Below are 19,886 nucleotides of genomic sequence, written 5' to 3'. Positions count from 1 at the left end.
CGGGTTATTCCAGATCCAGGTTACCATGGCAATGGACTATTCAGAACCCCGGGGGGGAGGGGTGTGCGTTACCCTGTTACCATGGCAACGGGTCATTCAGGACCTGGGTTACTTGTTACCATGGCAACAGACTCTTCCCTACCTGGGTTGGCCTGTTACCATGGCAACAGATTAGTCCAGGTCCAGGTTACCTGGTTACCATGACAACGAATTATTTCAGACCTGGGTGACCTGGTTACCATGGTAACAGGTTATTTTGGGTCACCTGGGTCTGCACTAACCCGTTACCATGGTAACCAGGTTACCCGGCTCCTGTCCTGGGGGTGGGGGGGGATACCTGGTTCCCATAGCAACGGGTCATTCAGGGCCATGGTTGCCATGGAAACAGGTGAGGTAGGCCCCAGGTTACCGGGTTACCATGGTAACAGGTACCACAGGGCCACGGTTGCCATGGTGATGGGCAGCGAAACATCTCAGTTCCCGAGCATGGAGACCACAGGGGTCACGGTAACCATGGCAACAGGGGGGCGATGGGTCACTGTTACCATGGGAACAGGTACGGTCACGGTAACCATGGCAACAGGGACGGGCTGGACCAGGGTAACCATGGCAACAGGCCTGGGATGGGGTAAGCATGACAACACGGGAGTGATGGCCTACGGTAACCATGGTAACAGGCAGGACCACAACAACCAAGACAACAGGGATGTGCCAGGCCACGGTAACCATGGCAACAAGTGATGGGGGGGTGCAGTAACCATGGCACCGTGTGTGTGATGAGGTAACCATAGCAACAGGCAGGACCACAATAACCAAGATGACAGGGATGTGCCGAGCCACGGTAACCATGGCAACGGCTTCCTGGGTACCATGGTAACCGTGGCAATGAGTGATGGAGGATCGCAGTAACCATGCCAACAGGCATGTGATGAGGTAACCATGGCAATGTGAATGTGCATTCCATGGTAACCATAGCAACGTGGAAATAGTGGCCAATGTAACCATGGCAACAGCTGGTTGGGACCATGGCAACCATGGTAACAGCTGTGTGATGGAGTAACCATGGCAACAAATTCCCCAGTAACCAAGACAATGGATGTATGGGGACCACAGTTACCATAGCAACGGGTGATATGTGACTGTGGTAACCATGGTAACACAGAATCAGAGTAACCATGGCAACGGACGGAACACTGTAACCATGGCAATGGCTGAGCACCAGTGTAAACATGGCAACAGGGGTTGTGTACTTGGTAACCATGGCAACGGGTGTGCGACGGGGTAACTATGGCAACGGGCACGTGGGGACCACAGTAACCATGGCAGCGTGGAAACAGGACCATGGTAACCATGGCAACATGTGATGGAGGACTACGGGAACCTTGGCAACAGGCATGTGATGGGGTAACCATGGCAACAGTTGATGGGTGACTGTGGTGACCATGGCAACAGGTGAGTATCAGTGTACACATGGTAATGGGTGGTGTGCCCTTGGTAACCATGGCAACGGGTGTGTGATGGGGTAACCATGGCAACAGGCACGTGGGGACCATGACAACCATGGAAATGGGACCATGGTAACCATGGCAACGTGTGACGGAGGACAACAGTAACCATGGCAACATACGTGTGACGGGGTAACCATGGCAAGGGGTGCTGTGCATTTGGTAACCATGGCAACGGGCTTGTGATGGGGTAACCATGGCAACAGTTGACAGAGCTCAGAGCAGCCATGGTAACGGGTAGTGGGGGAGGACCACGGTAACCATGGCAACAGATACCCCAAATAACCAAGACAACAGGGTTGGGGGGGATGAGGGGACCAGCATGGTAACCATGGCAACGGGTGATGAGTAACAATGGTAACCATGGAAATGGGGGGGCATGGTAACCATGACAATGGCAACCACAGCAATGGGGGGCACTTGGGCCCATGGTAACCATGGCAACAGATGATAGATGACAACGGTAACCATGGCAATGGGAATGTGGGGACCACAGTAACCAAAGCAATGGAATAATGGGGGGGGGGGGAAACCACCATGGTAACCATGGCAACGGATGACAATGGCAACAGTCACGTGGGGAGCACAGTAACCGTGGCAACGGATGATAGATGACAATGGTAACCATGGCAACGAATGATGGGCAACAATGGAAACAGACCATGGGGAGGGCCATGGTTACCAGGGCAATGGAGTGTAGTGGGACCACGGTAACCATGGCAACAGGGGGTGGGGTGACCATGGTAACCATGGCGATGGGTGACGAGTGACAATGGCCAGCATGGCAATAGGGGTGATAATGGTAACCATGTCAACGGAGGGGCGACAACCATGGTAACCATGGAAACGGATGACAGATGACGACAGCAAACATGACAACGGATGATGGCTTTTACAATGGTAACCAACGGGAGGTGAGGACCACGGTAACCATAGCAACGGATCATGGCGGGGGGGATAACAGTATCCACAGCAATGGTCAGGCCGCGGTTGCCATGGCGATGGGCAGGCTGTGGCCGCCCTGGTGACAGGCAGGTCATGGTCGCCATGGTAACAGTCAGGTTGCAGTTGCCATGGTGACAGGCTGCAGTTGCCAAGGTGACAGGTCACGGTTGCCATGGTGACGGTCAGGCCGCGGTCGCCATGGCGCCGGCGCTCACCGAGGGCCGGAAGGGCGGCGCGGGCGGCGCGTCCATGTTGATGCTGAACTGCTTCCCCCCGGGAACGCTCTTCCTGCGGGAGCGGCCGCCGTGGTAATCTGGGAATGGGGCAGGGGGAAAAATGGGGGTCAGGGAGCCCCAAAACCCGGGGGGAGAGAAAGTCCCACCCCAAAACCCAGACCCCAAAATCACACCCCAAAACCCAGACCCCAAAATTACACCCCAAAACCCAGACCCCAAAATCCCACCCCAAAACCCGGGGGGAGCCCTAAAACCCAGACCCCAAAACCCAGGGGAGAACCAAAATCCCATCCCAAAACCCAGGGGGAAAATGGGGGCTCAGGGAGCCCCAAAACCCAGGGAAACCAAATCACACCCCAAAACCCAGACTCCAAAATCACACCCGAAAACCCAGACCCTAAAATTACACCCCAAATCCAGACCCCAAAATTTCACCCCAAAACCCAGACCCCAAAATCACACCCCAAAACCCAGACCCCAAAATTACACCCCAAAACCCAGACCCCAAAATTACACCCCAAAACCCAGACCCCAAAATTACACCCCAAAACCCGGGGGGAGAACCCAAAATCCCACCCCAAAACCCAGACCCCAAAATTACACCCCAAAACCCAGACTCCAAAATCACACCCCAAAACCCAGACCCCAAAATCACACCCCAAAACCCGGGGGGAGAACCCAAAATCCCGCCCCAAACCTGGGGGTGAATGGGGGTCAGGGAGCCCCAAAAACCGGGGAGAGCCAAAAACCCACCCCAAAACCCAGACCCCAAAATCAGACCCCAAAATTACACCCCAAAACCCGAGGGGAGCCCTAAAACCCAGACCCCAAAATCCAGGGGAGAACCCAAAATACCACCCCTAAACCCAGGGGGAAAATGGGGGCTCAGGGAGCCCCAAAACCCAGGGGAAACCCAAAATCCCACCCCAAAACTCAGACCCCAAAATCCCACCCCAAAATGCAGCAGGACCCCAAAACCCACCTCAAAACTTGGGGGAAGAACAAAATCCCAACCCAAAACCCAGGGGGGGAAATGGGGGCTCAGGGAGCCCCAAAACCCAGGGGGAGAACCCAAAATCCCACCCCAAAACCCAGAGGAGCCAAAACTTACCCCAAAACCCAGGGGAACCCAAACCCAACCCCAAAACCTGGGGGGAGCCCAAAATCTCACCCCTGACCCAGGGGGACCCCAAAATTCCACCCCAAAACCCGGGGGGACCCCAAAATTACACCCCAAAACCCGGGGAAACCAAATCCCACCCTAAAATATGGGGAGACCCCAAAATCCCACCCTAAAACCCACGGGGACCCCAAATTCCACCAGAAAACCCAGGGAACCCAGATTGCACCCCAAAATCTGGGGGGGCACCTCGGGTCCCACGCCAAAATCCGGGGAAACCCAAAAGCAAACCCCAAAATCCGGGGGAACCCAAAACCCCACCCCAAAATTGGTGAGGAACCAAAATCCCACCCCAAAAATGCAGCAGGACCCCAAAATCCAGGAGAAACAATAATCCCACCCCAAAACCTGGGGGGACCCCAAAACCTCACCCCAAAACCTGGGGGGACCCCAAAATGTCACCCCAAAAATGCGAGGACCCCAAAACCTCACCCAAAACTGGGGGACCCAAAATCCCACCCCAAAACCTGGGGGAGACCCCAATCGGGGCCCCTCAACCCCAAAACCTGGGGAGACCCCAAAATCCCACCCCAAAACCCGGGGACCCCAAACCACTCCTCAAAACCTGGGGGACCCAAAATTCCCCACCCGGGAACCCCAAAATCCCCCAAACCCGGGGAACCCCAAAATGACACCCCTAACCCAGGGGAAACCCAAAGCCCACCCCAAAACCTGGGGGGACCCCAAAATCTGGAGGGACCCCAAATCCCACCCCGAAATGTAGCAGGACCCCAAAATTGCATCCCCTAACCTGGGGGGGGACCCAAAATCCCACCCTAAAATCCGAGGAGACCCCAAAATATCCCCCCAAAACCTGGGGGTGGTCCCCAAAATCACACCCCAAAATCCGGGAGACCCCAAAATCCACCCCAAATCAAGGGACCCCAAAACTGGGGAGAAGCAACATGGGGAACAAATCCACCCCAAAACCTGGGGGGACCCAAAACATCACCCCAAAATCTGAGGGGACCCCAAAATCCCCCCCCCCAAAACTGGTGAAGACCCAAACCCCACCCCAAAACCTGGGGGGACCCCAAAATCCCACCTTAAATTTCGGGGGAAGCCAAATCCCACCCCAAAATCCAGGGGGACCCCAAAATTACACCCCTAACCCAGAGGATCCCCAAAATCTCACCCCAAAAAATGGGGGGGGACCCAAAATCTCAGCGGAAATTGCAGCAAGACCCCAAAATCCCAACCCCAACCTGGGGGGAACCTGGACCCCACCCCAAAACCCGAGGGGACCCCAAAATCCCAGCCCCAAAACCCAGGGACCCAAACATGGGGGCCCCAAAATCCCACCCTAAAACATGGGGGGTCCCAAATTACACCCCAAAACCAGGGAACTGAAATCCCACCCCAAAACCCGGGGGGACCCCAAAATCCCACCCCAAAATGCAGCGGGACCCCAAAATAAAATCCCCTGTCCTGGGGGGGACCCCAAAATCCCAGCCCCAAATCCAAGGGGACCCCAAAACCTGGGGAGATGCCAAAATTACACCCCAAAATGAGGGAGACCCCAAAATCCCACCCCAAAATGCAGCAGGACCCCAAAATCTGGGGGAGACCCCAAAATCCCACCCCATCTCTGGGGGCACCCAAATTCTGCTCTGTGGGGTGACCGAGGGGGATTTGGTCTGGGGGATTTGGGATCAGGCTCCAAGGGGACCCAAAATCCCACCCCAAAATTGGGAGCCCCAAAATCCCACCCCAAATCCAAGGGGACCCCAAAATCCCACCCCAAAATTGGGGAGAGGACCCCAAAATTGGGGAGACCAAATCCCCCCCCAAAATTGGGAGACCCCAAAATCCCACCCCAAAATTGGGGAGACCCCAACATTGGGGAGACCCCAAAATTCCAGCCCAAACCCGGGGGACCCCAAAATCCCACCCCAAAACCTGGGGAGACCCCAAAATCCCACCCCAAAATTGGGGAGACCCCAAAATTGGGGAGACCCCAAAATCCCAGCCCCAAATCCAAGGGGACCCCAAAACCTGGGGAGACCCCAAAATCCCACCCCAAATCCAAGGGGACCCCAAAATCCCACCCCAAAATTGGGGGGACCCCAAAATCCCATCCCAAAATCAGGGGAGACCCCAAAATTGGGAGACCCCAAAATCCCACCCCAAAATTTGGGGGGACGCCAAAAAATCCCCCTAAACCGCCCCCCCAAAATTCTCCCCCCTCCCCAAAATCCCCTTGAACCCCAAACCCCCTCCCCAAATTTGGGGGTCCCTTTAATTCTGGTCCCCCTAAAATCCCCCCCAAATTCTCCCCCTTCCCCAAATCCCCTTGAACCCCGAGCCCCCTCCCCAAATTCCAGCTCCCCCCCAAATCTGAGCCCCCTCCTCAAATTCCAGCTCCCCCCCAATCTGAGCCCCCTCCCCAAATTTCGAGCTCCTGTCCCCGAAAATTTTGGGATCCCTCGAACTTTTCCCCCCCTAAAATGCCCCAAAATCTCCCCCTGCCCCAAATTCCCTTGAACCCCGAGACCCCTCCCCAAATTTGGGGTCCCTTCAATTCGGGTCCCCCAAACTCCCCAAAAATCCCCTTAACCCCCCCCCCCAAATTCCTGCCCCTTCCCCAGAGCTCCTCGAACTCCTCCCCCCAAGACCCCTCCCCAAATTTGGGGGTCCCCTCAATTGTGCCCCCCCAATCCCTTAAAAGCCCCAAAATCCCCCTCCCAAAATTCTCCCCCCTCCCCAAATCCCCTTGAACCCCGAGACCCCTCCCCAAATTTCGAGCTCCTCCTCTCCAATCTCCTCCCCAAAATTTTGGGGTCCCCGGAACTTTTCTCCCCCAAATCCTTTCCCCCGAGCCCCCTCCCCAAATTCCAGCCCCGTCTCCGGTTTGGAGCCCCCTCCCAAATCCCCTTGAACCCCTCTCCAGTCTGGAGCCCCCTCCCCACATTTCTGCCCCCTCCCCAGTTTGGAGGGGCTGCAAATCCGAGCCCCCTCCCCAAATCTGAGCCCCCTCCCCAAATCTGAGCCCCCTCCCCAAATTCCAGCCCCCTCCCCAGTCTGGAGTCCTCTCCCCCCTCCGGAGCCCCCTCCCCAAATTTCGAGCTCCTCCTCCCCAAAACTTTGGGATCCCTTGAACTTTTTCCCCCCTAAATCCCTCCCACATCCCCCCCTCGCCCCCTCCCCAATTAATGAATCAATTAATGAATTAATGAATCAATGCTCTCCTGCTGGCCAGGGTGCTGCAGGCGCCCTGTGAGCCCCCTCCCCAATCAATCAATTAATTAATTAATGAATCAATTAATGAATTAATTAATTAACCATTTCCTACTGGCCAGGGTGCTGCAGGCGCCCTATGAGCCCCCTCCCCAATTAATGAATTAATGAATCAATTAATCAATTAATGAATTAATCAATTAACTGTTTCCTACCGGCCAGGGTGCTGCAGGCACCCTGTGAGCCCCCTCCCCAATTAATGAATTAATTAATCAATTAATGAATTAATTAACCATTTCCTACTGGCCAGGGTGCAGCAGGCGCCCTATGAGCCCCCTCCCCAATCAATCAATTAATTAATCAATTAATGAATTAATGAATTAACCATTTCCTACCGGCCAGGGTGCAGCAGGCGCCCTGTGAGCCCCGTCCCCAATTAATGAATTAATGAATCAATTAATCAATCAATTAATGAATCAATTAACCGTTTCCTACTGGCCAGGGTGCTGCAGGCGCCCTATGATACCCCTCCCCAATCAATCAATGAATCAATTAATTAATCAATTAATAATCAATCAATGATTTCCTACCGGCCAGGGTGCTGCAGGCGCCCGGGGGGGCCCGGGGGGTCCCGGGGGGGCCGCGGAGGCTCCGGGGGGACCCCGGGGTGCGGGGGGGGGGCGCGGCGGGGGCGGGGCCCCACATGGGGGGCGGGGCCAAAGCGGCCGGGGGGGGGGGGCCCCCCCGAGCCCCCCCGGAGGGGCCCGGGAGACCCCGGAGAGCATCGGGGGGGGCGGCGGGGGGGGCACCTGGGGGGGCGGGGTCAGACACGGCTGAGAGGGGGCGGGGCCACGCACACCTGGGGGCGGGGTCACACACACCTGGGGGCGGGGCCGGACACACTGGGGGGGCGCGGCCAGACACACCTGGGGGGCGGGGTCACACACACTGAGCACACCTGGGGGGTCAGACACACCTGGGGGGGCACGGGCACACCTGGGGGGGGTCACACACACCTGGGGGGGGCTCAGACACACCTTGGGGGGGGCACGGGCACACCTGGGCACACCTGGGGGGGGTCAGACACACCTGGGGGGGGGCACACTCACACCTGGAGGGGAGTCAGATACACCTGGGGGGGGGCACGGGCACACATGGGCACACCTGGGGGGGGTCACACACACACCCAAGGGGGCACCTGGGGGGGGGTCAGACACACCTGGGCACACCTGGGGGGGACACACCTGGGAGGGGTCACACACACCCAAGGGGGCACTTGGGGGGGGGTCAGACACACCTGGGGGGCACCTTGGCACGCCTTGGCACACCTGGGGGGGGGGCACACACACTTGAGGGGGGGGCTCAGACACACCTGGGGGGGGCGCACTCACTCACTCACTCACCTGGGGGGCTCAGACGCACCTGAGGCCTTGCACACTCACTGTGACCCCCCCAGCCTTGCACACTCACCTGACCCTTGCACACTCACTGTGACCCCCCCAGCCTTGCACACTCACCAGAGCCCCCCTTGCCCTGCACTGACCCCAACCCCCCCTTGCACACTCACACTCAGCCCCCCCAGCCTTGCACACTCACCCGAGCCTCCCTTGCACACCTGAGCCCCCCCAGGCCCTGCACTGACCCCAAACCCCCCCCGGCCTTGCACACTCACCCTCACCTGTGCCCCCGGCCCTTGCACACCTCTGCGCCCCCCCGCACACTCACCTGACCCTTGCACACTCACTCTGAGCCCCCCCGGGCCTCGCACACTCACCCGAGCGCTCCTTGCACGCTCACACCTGTCCCCCCCAGCTCTTGCACACTCACCGGAGCCCCCCTCGCACACCTGAGGCCCCCCCGGCCCTGTCAGGCACACCTGTCCCCCCCCTTGCACACCTGTCCCTTGCACACTCACGCTCACCCGAGCCCCCCTTGCACACTCACCCGCTCCCCCTCCCCCCGTTGCACACTCGCTCTCTCCCCTCCCCTCCCCCCCCGTTTTGCACACTCACTCCCCCTCCCCTCCCCCCCCCCTCCCCCCGCTCGCGGCTCCGCGCGCGCCGCCCCCGCCGCCCCTCCCCCACCTCCCCCTCCCCCTCCCCGCGCTCCCCTCCCCCCCTCTGACACACTCGCCCCTCCCCCTTTGCACACGCACCCCCCTCTCGCACGCGCCCCCCCTCCTTTGCACACTCGCCCCCCCCCTTGCACACTCGCCCCCCCCCCACTCACCCGGCGCCGCCGCCGCCGCCCCGCGCTCGGCAGGCCCCGCCCACCGCGCTCAAACCACGCCCACCGCGCTCGGGACACGCCCACGGCGTCCCCCTGGCCACGCCCACCGCGCTCCGGGGGCGCGCACGGCGTGCGGGGGAGGCCACGCCCCGAATCGGGAAGGCCACGCCCATTGGGAGGGAGGGCGTGCCCATAAATGGGGAGGCCACGCCCCGAAACGGGAGAGACCAGGCCCATATGGGAGAGGAGGCCACGCCCACAGCGGGGGCGTGGGAAAGGGGCGGGGCCAGAGGGCCGTGGGAAAAACCGGGGGGGAGGGGAACTGGGGGAACTGGGACAGACTGGGGGGAACTGGGGACACACTGGGGACACACTGGGGACACTGGGAGGGTGGCACTGGGACAGACTGGGGATGGTGGCACCGGTGGCACTGGGAGGGTGGCACTGGGACAGACTGGTGATGGTGGCACTGGGGGTGGCACTGGTGCACTGGGGATGGTGCACTGAACAGACTGGGATGGTGGCACCGTGGCACTGGGAGGTGGCACTGGGCACGCGGGCACTGGACACTGGAATGGGGACAGTGGGATGGTGGCACTGGTGGCACTGGGCACACTGGTGACAGTGGCAGTGGTGAGAGGTGGCACTGGAGATGGTGGCACCGGGGACAGTGGGGACAGTGGGATGGTGGCACTGGGTGCACTGGAATGCGCACAGGACACTGGGGCACACTGGTGACAGTGTAACGATGAGAGTGACATGGGGATGGTGCACTGGACATCAGGATGGGACATGGACACACTGGGGACACTGGGGACAGTGGGGATGGTGGCACCGGTGGCACTGGGCCAGTGGGGATGGGGACACTGGGACACACTGGAATGGTGGCACTGGTGGCACTGGGGACACTGGGGGTGGGGACACCAGGACACACTGGTGGCACTGCAGATGGTGGCACTGGGAGGGCAACTGCTGGCACTGGAGATGGTGGCATTGGGGACACTGGGATGGTGGCACTGGTGGCACACTGGAGACACTGGAGATGGTGACAGTGGTGAGAGGTGGCACTGGGGACACTGGGGACACTGGGGGGCACTGGGGACACTGGGGATGGGCACACTGGGACACACTGGTGTCACTGGTGGCACTGGAGATGGTGACAGTGGTGAGAGGTGGCACTGGGGACATCGGGAATGGGGACACTGGGGGCACTGGGGACACTGGAGATGGTGACAGTGGCACACACTGGTGGCACTGGAGATGGTGGCAGTGGTGGCACTGGGGACATCGGGAATGGGGACACTGGGTGGCACTGGTGGCACTGGAGATGGTGGCAGTGGTGGCACTGGGGACACCAGGAATGGGGACACTGGGACACACTGGGGATGAGTGGCACTGGTGGCAGCGGGCATGGTGGCACTGGGGACAATGGTGGCACTGGTGAGAGGTGGCACTGGGGACACTGGGTGGCACTGGGGATGGTGGCAGTGGTGGCACTGGGGACACCACGAACGGGCACGCTGGGACACACTGGGGGGACTGGTGGCACTGGGGACACTGGGGACACATTGGTGGCACTGGGGATGGTGGCACTGGGGACACTGGGGGTGGGGACACCAGGACACCCTGGTGGCACTGGGGACACTGGGGATGGTGGCACTGGGGACACTGGGGACACACTGGTGGCACTGGGGACACTGGGGACACACTGGTGGCACTGGGGATGGTGGTACTGGGGACACTGGGGATGGTGGCACTGGGGACACTGGGGATGGTGGCACTGGGGACACACTGGTGGCACTGGGGACACGGTGGTGGCACTGAGGACACCTTGGTGGCACCGTGGTGGCACTGGGGACACAGTGGTGGCACTGGGGACACTGGGGATGGTGGCACTGGGACACACTGGTGGCACTGGGGATGGTGGCACTGGGGACACTGGGGATGGTGGCACTGGTGACACTGGGGATGGTGGCACTGGGGACACACTGGTGGCACTGGGGATGGTGGCACTGGGGACACTGGGGGTGAGGACACCAGGACACCCTGGTGGCACTGGGGACACACTGGGGACACTGGGGATGGTGGCACTGGGGACACACTGGTGGCACTGGGGACACTGGTGGCACTGGGCACAGAGGGGATGGAGACTGGTAACACTGGTGGCACTGGTGGCACTGGGGACACAGGGGACAGTAGCGGCGCCGATGGCACAGGTGACACAGGTGACACAGGTGACGGTGGCACTGGTGACATTTATGGCAGCGGATGGTGGCAGCGGTGGTGACAATGGCACTGGGAACAGCGGTGGCACTGGGTGGTGGCAGCAGCGGTGACAGCGGTGACAATGGCACTGGTGGCACTGGGTGGTGGCAGCGGTGACAATGGCACTGGTGGCACTGGGTGGTGGCAGCAGCGGTGACAGCAGCAGAGGATGGCAGCAGTGGTGGCACTGGATGGTGACAATGGCACTGCTGGCACCAGTGTCCCCTTGTCCCCAGTGGCACTGGTGACACGGGTGACATCAGGGAGGGGTGACAGCAGTGACAGCAGGGGTGGCACTGAGGGGTGGCAGCAGTGTCCCTGTCCCAACAGCGGGGGTGGCACTGGTGGCCCTGGTGACATCAGGGAGGGGTGACACCGGTGGCAGCAGGATTGGCACTGGTGGCCCTGGTGGCACTGGGGGGTGGCAGCAGCACGGTGGGGACACTGGGGGTGGCACCGCAGAGGTGACAGCGGTGTCCCCTGGCCCTGCTGGTGACACGGGTGGCCCTGTCCCCGACAGGGGTGGCAGCACGCGGGTCCCTGTCCCCAATCCTGAGGGTGGCACGGGTGGCCCTGTCCCCAGTAAGGGTGGCACCGGTGGCACTGCTGTCCCCAGTAAGGGTGGCACTGGTGGCACTGCTGTCCCCTGGCACTGGTGGCACTGCTGTCCCCAGCCATGAGGGTGGCACTGGTGGCACTGTCCCCAAGAGCGCTGGTGGCACTGCTGTCCCCTGACCCCAATAGCGCCGCTGGCATTGGTGGCACCCCTGTCCCCGTCCCTGTCCCTCTGTCCCCCTGTCCCTCTGTCCCTCTGTCCCTCTGTCCTTGTCTCTCTGTCCCTCTGCCCCTCTGTCCCCCTCTCCCCATCCCTGTCCCCCTGTCCCTCTGTCCCCCTGTCCCTCTGTCCCTCTGTCCCCATCCCTGTCCCTCTGTCCCCCTGTCCCCCTGTCCCTCTGTCCCTCTGTCCCCCTGTCCCTCCCCCAGCCCCAATTTCCCCGTTTTTTCCCCCAAACCGCAGCACGGGGGGTGGGGGTGGGGGCGGGGCCGGTGCCACCCCCTCCTGTCCCCCCCTCCCCCCCCCTTTGTGTCCCCTCGTGTCCCCTCCCGCCCCTCCCCCCCCGGGGGGCGGCGCCTCCTCCGAACGGGGGGGGGGAGGGGCGGGCCTGGGGGGGCGTGGGGCCCGTGTCCCCGTCTCCATGGCAACCGTGGCCATGGCAGCGCGGCAGCGCCGCCGCGAGCATTATGGGATGGCCGGATCACCATGGCTCCCGTGGCGCGGGTGGGGGGGGGGGGGGGGGGGGGCAGATCCGCCCCGCCCCCACCCCAAAAACACCAAAGGGGGATTCGGGGGGTCCCGGGGGGGGATTTGGGGGTCCCGGGGGGGGTTTTGGGGACCCCCCCAGCCCCGTTACCGTGCTCGGGGTGCGGGCGGCCCTCCACGGGCACGCTGACGGTCCTGCGCAGCAGCTTGCTCCGGCACGGCTCCCCCCGCCGCTCCCGGATCAGCAGCGGGTGGATCTGCGGGGCCGCGGGGGGGATGGGGGGCATCAGAGATTTGGGGGGACCCCCCCCCCCCCCCCGAACCCCCCCCCCCCCGAGCCTTCCTCCCCGCGCTCACCTCCTCCTCATCGAGCATCAGCAGCTGGTTGCCGGAGATGATGCAGAACCGGGGGTTCCAGGGGGGCCGCTCGTACGGGGAGGGGGCGTAGGGCCCGCGGCCCAGAGGGGCTCCTCGCACATCTGGGGGGGGGGGGAGGGGGCGGCGGGGTCACATCTGGAGCGCCCCCTCCCCAAAATCCCCCCCCCCGGACCCCCCCCCCCACCCGGTGCCCACCCGCATCCTCCGCCCGCATCCTCCGCCCGCATCCCGCGTTGCTCCGGCAACCGCGGCCCACGGAACCCGAAATTCCCCAAAAAGCCGGGGGGGTCCCCAAATCCCCAAATCGTGGGGGGGGGTTGGGAACCCCCGGGACCCCCCCCGGGACCCCCCCCGGGACCGGGGCCCAAAGGATGGGGGGGGAACGGTGGGGGTGGGGGCGCCCCAAATTTTTGGAGGGGGCTCGTGGGGACCCCCAGGAACCGCTGGGTGAGCCCCCCAAAATTCAGGGTGAACCCCCAAAATTCAGGGTGGCCCCACCAGCAGCCACGGATGGGGTTGAGCTGATGTCCGAGAAACCCCAAAAATCCACTCAGGAACCCCAAAAATTCACACGGAAGCCTCAAAATTCCACGCGAGAACCCCAAAAATGTCCCCAGGAACCCCAAACTTCCACCTGGGAATCACAAAAATCCACCCGGGAACCCCAAAATTCTATCGGGGAACCCCAAAATCCCTCCCGAGACACTCGAAAGTTCCCCCCAGGAACCCCAAAATCTCTCCTGAGAACCCCAAAAATCCTCACGGGAACCCCAAAATTCCACCTGGGAACAGCAAAAAATCACCTGGGAACCCCAAAATTCCACCTGGGAGCCCCAAAATTCCACCTGGGAGCCACTAAATCCTGCCTGGAAATCCCAAAACTTCACCCGGGAACCCCAAAATTCTACCTGGGAACCCCAAAAATCCTCACGGGAATCCCAAAATTCTGCCTGGGATCCCCAAAATTCCACACGAGAACCCCAAAATTACACACGAGAACCCCAAAATTCCACCTGAGAGCCCCAAAATTCCACCTGGGAACCCCAAAATTCCACACGAGAACCCCAAAATCCTTGACGAGAACCACAAAATTGGACCTGGGAATCCCAAAATTCCACCCGGGAACTGCAAAAATCCACCCTAAAACCTCAAAATTCCACTTGGGAGCCCCAAAATTCCCAAATTCCGGGGTGGGGCTGACCTGGTGTCCCAAATTCGGGGATTTTGGGGGATTTTTTGGGAATTTTGGGGGATTTTTGGGGATTTGGGGGGATTTTAGGAGGGGTCCCCAAATTCCAGAGGGTCCCCAAATCCCCCCTGGGAATTCTGGGGGTCCCTCAGAACCCCCGGGACCCCAAAAAACCCCCGGGGGAGACCCCAAACCCCCCCCACAGCCACGGAATGGGGTACGGGCACCAGTATGGACCAGTAACCACCAGTATGGACCAGTAACCACCAGTATGGACCAGTAACACCTATAACCACCATCATAAACCAGTAACCACCAGTAACCACCAGTAACCACCAGTAACAACCAGTAACACCTGTAACCACCATCATAAACCAGTAACCACCAGTAACAACCAGTAAGCACCAGTTACAGCATCCCTATCTCTCAGTAACACCAGTAACCACCAGTAAGGACTGGTAACCCCCAGTAACCCTTGGTTGCCCCCGGTTACCACCAGTAACCACCAGTAACACCAGTAACCACCAGTTACCCAACCAGTAACCACCAGTAACCACCAGTAACCACCAGTAACCCCCAGTAACCCCCAGTAACCACCAGTAAGCAGCATCACAGACCAGTAACAACCAGCACGGACCAGTAAGCGCCAGTAACAACCAGTAACCCCAGTAACCACAGTAAGCACCAGTAACAGCATCTCCATCTCCCAGTAACCCCCAGTAACCACCAGTAACAACCAGTAACAACTGGTAACCACAAGTAAGCACCAGTAACCACCAGTAACAACCAGTAAAGACCAGTAAACAGCAGCACAGACCAGTAACACCAGTAACAGCATCCTTATCTCCCAGTAACCCCTGGTAAGCACCAGTAACCCCCAGTAACAAGCAGAAACAACCAGTAACAACCAGCACGGACCAGTAACAACCAGCACGGACCAGTAACCACCAGCATGGACCAGTAAGAACCAGTAAGCACCAATTACAGCATCCCCATCTCCCAGTAACCCCAGTAACGACCAGTAACCACCAGTAACACCAGTAACCACCAGTAACACCAGTAAGCATCAGTAACACCAGTAACAAGCACTAAGGACCAGTAACAACCAGTAACCCCCAGGAACGACCAGTAAGCACCAGTAAGGACCAGGAACGACCAGTAAGCGCCAGTAACCACCAGTAACACCAGTAAGCACCAGTAAGCACCAGTTACAGCATCCCCATCTCCCAGTAACCCCCGGTAACCACCAGTAACCCCCAGTTATAACCAGTAACTCCCAGTGACCCCCAGTGGCCACCAGTAACACCCAGTTACCACCAGTAACCTCAGTAACCACAAGTAAGCACCAGTAAAGCACCAGTAACTCCCAGTAATCCGTACAGTCATCCCATCTCCCAGTAACCCCCAGTTACAGAATCCCCATCTCCCAGTAACTCCCAGTTACACCATCCCAGTGTCCCAGTAACTCCCAGTTACACATCCATCTCCCAGTACCCCAGTAACTCCCAGTTAAACCATCCCACTCCAGTAACCCCAGTTAACACCATCCCAGTATCCCATTACAGAATCCCATCCCAGTAACTCCCAGTTCCTCCCTACCCCCAGTAACCGCCAGTTAAATCATCCCCATCTCCCAGTAACTCCCAGTTACACCGTTCTCATTTCCCAGTAACTCCCAGTTACACCATCCCCATCTCCCAGTAACCCCCAGTTACAGAACCTCCATCTCCCAGTAACCCCCAGTTACACCATCCCCATCTCCCAGTAACTCCCAGTTACACCATCCCCATCTCCCAGTAACCCCAGTTACAGAATCCCCATCTCCCAGTAACCCCCAGTTACACCATCCCCATCTCCCAGTAACTCCCAGTTACAGCACCACCATGTCCCAGTAACCCCCAGTAAGCCCCAGTTACACCATCCCCCACTCCCAGTAACCCCAGTTACAGCAGGCACTGGTCCCAGTAACCCCCAGTAACACCATCCCAGTCTCCCAGTAACCCCCAGTAACTCCCAGTTACAGCACCCCCACGTCCCAGTAACTCCCAGTAACCCCATTCTCATGTCCCAGTAACTCCCAGTGACAGCATCACCTCAAACCAGTAACTCCCAGTAATGGCATCAGTGCAAACCAGTAACTCCCAGTAACAGCATCACCTCAAACCAGTAACTCCCAGTAACGACATTACTCAATCCCAGTAACTCCCAGTAACAGCATCACCTCAAACCAGTAACTCCCAGTAACAGCATCCTCTGGCACCTGCAGTTCCCAGTTACAGCATGCACTGGTCCCAGTATGCCCAGTAACAGCATCACCACAAACCAGTAACTCCCAGTAACCCCGTTCTCATGTCCCAGTAACTCCCAGTAACAGCATCACTGCAAACCAGTAACTCCCAGTAACGGCATTACTCAATCCCAGTAACTCCCAGTAAGAGCATCACTGCAAACCAGTAGCTCCCAGTAAGGGCATCTGTGCAAGCCAGTAACTCCCAGTAACAGCAACACCTCAAACCAGTAACTCCCAGTAACAGCATCAGGACAAACCAGTAACTCCCAGTAACAGCCTCCCCCAAACCCAGTTTGCCCAGTAACCATCTCCCCCAGACCCAGTCTAACCAGTAAGAGACACCCCCAGGCCCAGTACTGCTCCCAGTATCCCCAGTAACAGCCACCCCTGCTCCCAGTATCCCCAGTAACAGCCTTCCCCAATCCCAGTATCCCCAGTAACAGCATCCCCCGCTCCCAGTATGCCCAGTAACAGCCACCCCTGCTCCCAGTATCGCCAGTACCGGTCTCTTCCAGTCCCAGTATCCCCAGTAACACCCACCCCCAGTCCCAGTATCCCCAGTAACTGTCTCCACCGGCCCCAGTATCGGCCCCAGTATGCCCAGTACCGGCCTCCACCACTCCCAGTATCCCCAGTTACAGGAGCCCCAATCCCAGTGGCCCCAGTCAGAGCTGCCCTCAGTCCCAGTATGCCCAGTACGGCATCCCCGCTCCCAGTATCCCCAGTAACAGCCACCCCCAGTCCCAGTATCCCCAGTAACAGCAGCCCCCAGTCCCAGTATCCCCAGTAACAGCCACCCCCGCTCCCAGTATCCCCAGTAACAGCATCCCCCGCTCCCAGTATGCCCAGTACCGGTCTCTTCCAGTCCCAGTATCCCCAGTAACAGCAGTCCCCAGTCCCAGTATGCCCAGTAACAGCATCCCCCGCTCCCAGTAACAGACACCCCCGCTCCCAGTATGCCCAGTAACAGCATCCCCCGCTCCCAGTATGCCCAGTAACAGCATCCCCAATCCCAGTATCCCCAGTGCGGGCACCCCCAGTCCCAGTATCCCCAGTAACACCCACCCCCAGTCCCAGTATCCCCAGTACCAGCAGCCCCCAGTCCCAGTATCCCCAGTAACACCACCCCCAATCCCAGTTCCCAGTAACAGCAGCCCCCAATCCCAGTATCCCAGTAACACCCACCCCGTCCCAGTATCCCCAGTAACAGCCGTCCCCAATACCAGTCCCGGCCTCCTCCGTTCCCAGTTTGCCCAGTAACCGCCACCCCCGCTCCCAGTACCGGCCTCCCTGGCTCCCAGTCCGCCCAGTCCGACCCGCCCCCACTCCCAGTTTGCCCAGTAACCCCTCCCCCACTCCCAGTATGCCCAGTAACAGCACCCCCTGCTCCCAGTACGCCCAGTAAAAGACACCTCCGGCTCCAGTCCGAGCCTCCCCCGCTCCCAGTGCTCCCAGTAACAGACACCCCCGCTCCCAGTATGCCCAGTTGGAGCCACCCCCGCTCCCAGTCCCGCTTTCCCCGCTTCCTGTACCGCCAGTCCCGGCCTCCTCCGCTCCCAGTTTGCCCAGTACCGGCCTCCTCCGCTCCCAGTTTGCCCAGTAAAGCCGCCCCCGGCCGCAGTATCGGTCCCAGTAACGGCATCCCCCGTTCCCAGTATCCCCAGTAAAGCCGCCCCCGGCCCCAGTCCGAGCCTCCCCCGCACCAGTACCACCAGTAACCGCATCCCCCGCTCCCAGTATGCCCAGTAACCGCATCCCCCGCTCCCAGTATGCCCAGTAACAGCACCCCCTGCTCCCAGTATGCCCAGTAACCGCATCCCCCGCTCCCAGTATGCCCAGTAACAGCATCCCCCGCTCCCAGTATGCCCAGTAACCGCATCCCCCGCTCCCAGTCCCGGCCTCCCCCGTTCCCAGTATCCCCAGTAAAGCCGCCCCCGGCCCCAGTGCCGCTCCCAGTATCCCCAGTCCCGGCCTCCCCCGTTCCCAGTATCCCCAGTAAAGCCCCGCGGTCTCCCAGTATCCCCAGTAAAGCCGCCCCCGGCCCCAGTGCCGCTCCCAGTATCCCCAGTCCCGGCCTCCCCCGCTCCCAGTATGCCCAGTAACAGCAGCCTCCGCTCCCAGTATCCCCAGTAAAGCCGCCCCCGGCCCCAGTCCGAACCTCCCCCGCTCCCAGTGCTCCCAGTCCCGGCCTCCCCCGCACCAGTTTGCCCAGTACCGGCATCCCCCAATCCCAGTCTGCCCAGTACCGGCATCCCCCAATCCCAGTCTGCCCAGTCCGGCCACCCCCGCTCCCAGTGCTCCCAGTCCCGGCCTCTCCCGCTCCCAGTATCCCCAGTAGCAGCAGCCTCTGTTCCCAGTATCCCCAGTTACAGCCACCCCCGCTCCCAGTACCGGCCTTCCCCGCTCCCAGTGCTCCCAGTAAGAGCCACCCCCGCTCCCAGTTTGCCCAGTAACCCCGCGCCCCGCTCCCAGTGCTCCCAGTTACAGCCACCCCCGCTCCCAGTTTGCCCAGTTACAGCCACCCCCGCTCCCAGTCCGGGCCTCCCCCGCTCCCAGTGCTCCCAGTCCGCATCCCCCCCGCTCCCAGTGCCCCCTCCCCCGCTCCCAGTTCGCCCAGTTTGCCCCTCCGCGGCTCCCAGCGCTCCCAGTCTGGGCTCCCAGCGCTCCCAGTCCGGGCTCCCAGCGCTCCCAGTGCTCCCAGTTTGCGGGGCCGTACCTCGGAAGGGGACATAGGACATGGTGCCACCAGCGGCGCGCGACACCCCCGGCGGGGGGAGGGGCGGGGGGAGGGGCGGGAGGGGGAGGGGGGGAGGGGCCGCGGGGGGGAGGGGAGAGGGGAGAGGGGCCGGAAATGGGGGGAGGGGCCAGGAATGGGGGCGGGGCTAAAGGAGGGAGGGGCCGGAGCGGGAACCGGGAGCGGGGGGAGACCGGGAATGGGGGCGGGGCCAAAGCGGGGGTGGGGGCGGGGCTAAGCGTGGGGGAGGGGCCACGGGGGGAACGGGAGCCGGGGAGAAACCGGAATGGGGGTGGGTGGGAAGTGCAGGGGGCGGGGCTAAAGGGGGATGGGCGGGGCTAAGGGTGTGGGAGGAGCCGGATCGGGAACAGGGAACCGGAGCGGGGGGAGGGGAGGGGGGGACGGGGAATGGGGGAGGGGCCACGGGGGAGGGGGCGGGGCTAAAGCGGGGGAGGAGGGCGGGGCCTGGAGTGAGGGGGCGGGGCTGCGATGGGGAG

The 19,886-nt window shown here is 60.8% G+C and overlaps 1 protein-coding gene across 6 annotated transcripts in view; it reads right to left on the bottom strand.

The window, feature by feature from the left end:
* SYNGAP1 (synaptic Ras GTPase activating protein 1) overlaps positions 1-19,443 on the bottom strand; it is a 63,269-nt gene extending 43,826 nt beyond the window's left edge. For 4 of the 6 annotated variants that reach the window (XM_064737731.1, XM_064737723.1, XM_064737724.1 and 1 more), the window contains exons 1-4: positions 19,372-19,443; positions 13,156-13,277; positions 12,950-13,055; positions 2,666-2,763 (exon numbers count right to left, since the gene is read on the bottom strand). In XM_064737731.1, coding sequence (XP_064593801.1) covers positions 2,666-2,763; positions 12,950-13,055; positions 13,156-13,277; positions 19,372-19,393 — 348 coding nt within the window. In that variant the 5' untranslated portion in view covers positions 19,394-19,443. Of the gene's footprint in view, positions 1-2,665; positions 2,764-7,633; positions 7,716-12,949; positions 13,056-13,155; positions 13,278-13,979; positions 14,004-19,371 lie in introns of those variants that run through there. The other 2 variants (XM_064737726.1, XM_064737727.1) reach the window with 2 other exon arrangements.
* Positions 19,444-19,886: the final 443 nt, after the last annotated feature.

Source organism: Zonotrichia leucophrys, unplaced genomic scaffold (assembly GCF_028769735.1).
Source record: "Zonotrichia leucophrys gambelii isolate GWCS_2022_RI unplaced genomic scaffold, RI_Zleu_2.0 Scaffold_100_160040, whole genome shotgun sequence".
NCBI lineage: Eukaryota > Metazoa > Chordata > Aves > Passeriformes > Passerellidae > Zonotrichia > Zonotrichia leucophrys.
Note: the sequence above shows the minus strand (reverse complement) of the source record. Positions and strands in the feature narration are given on the sequence as shown.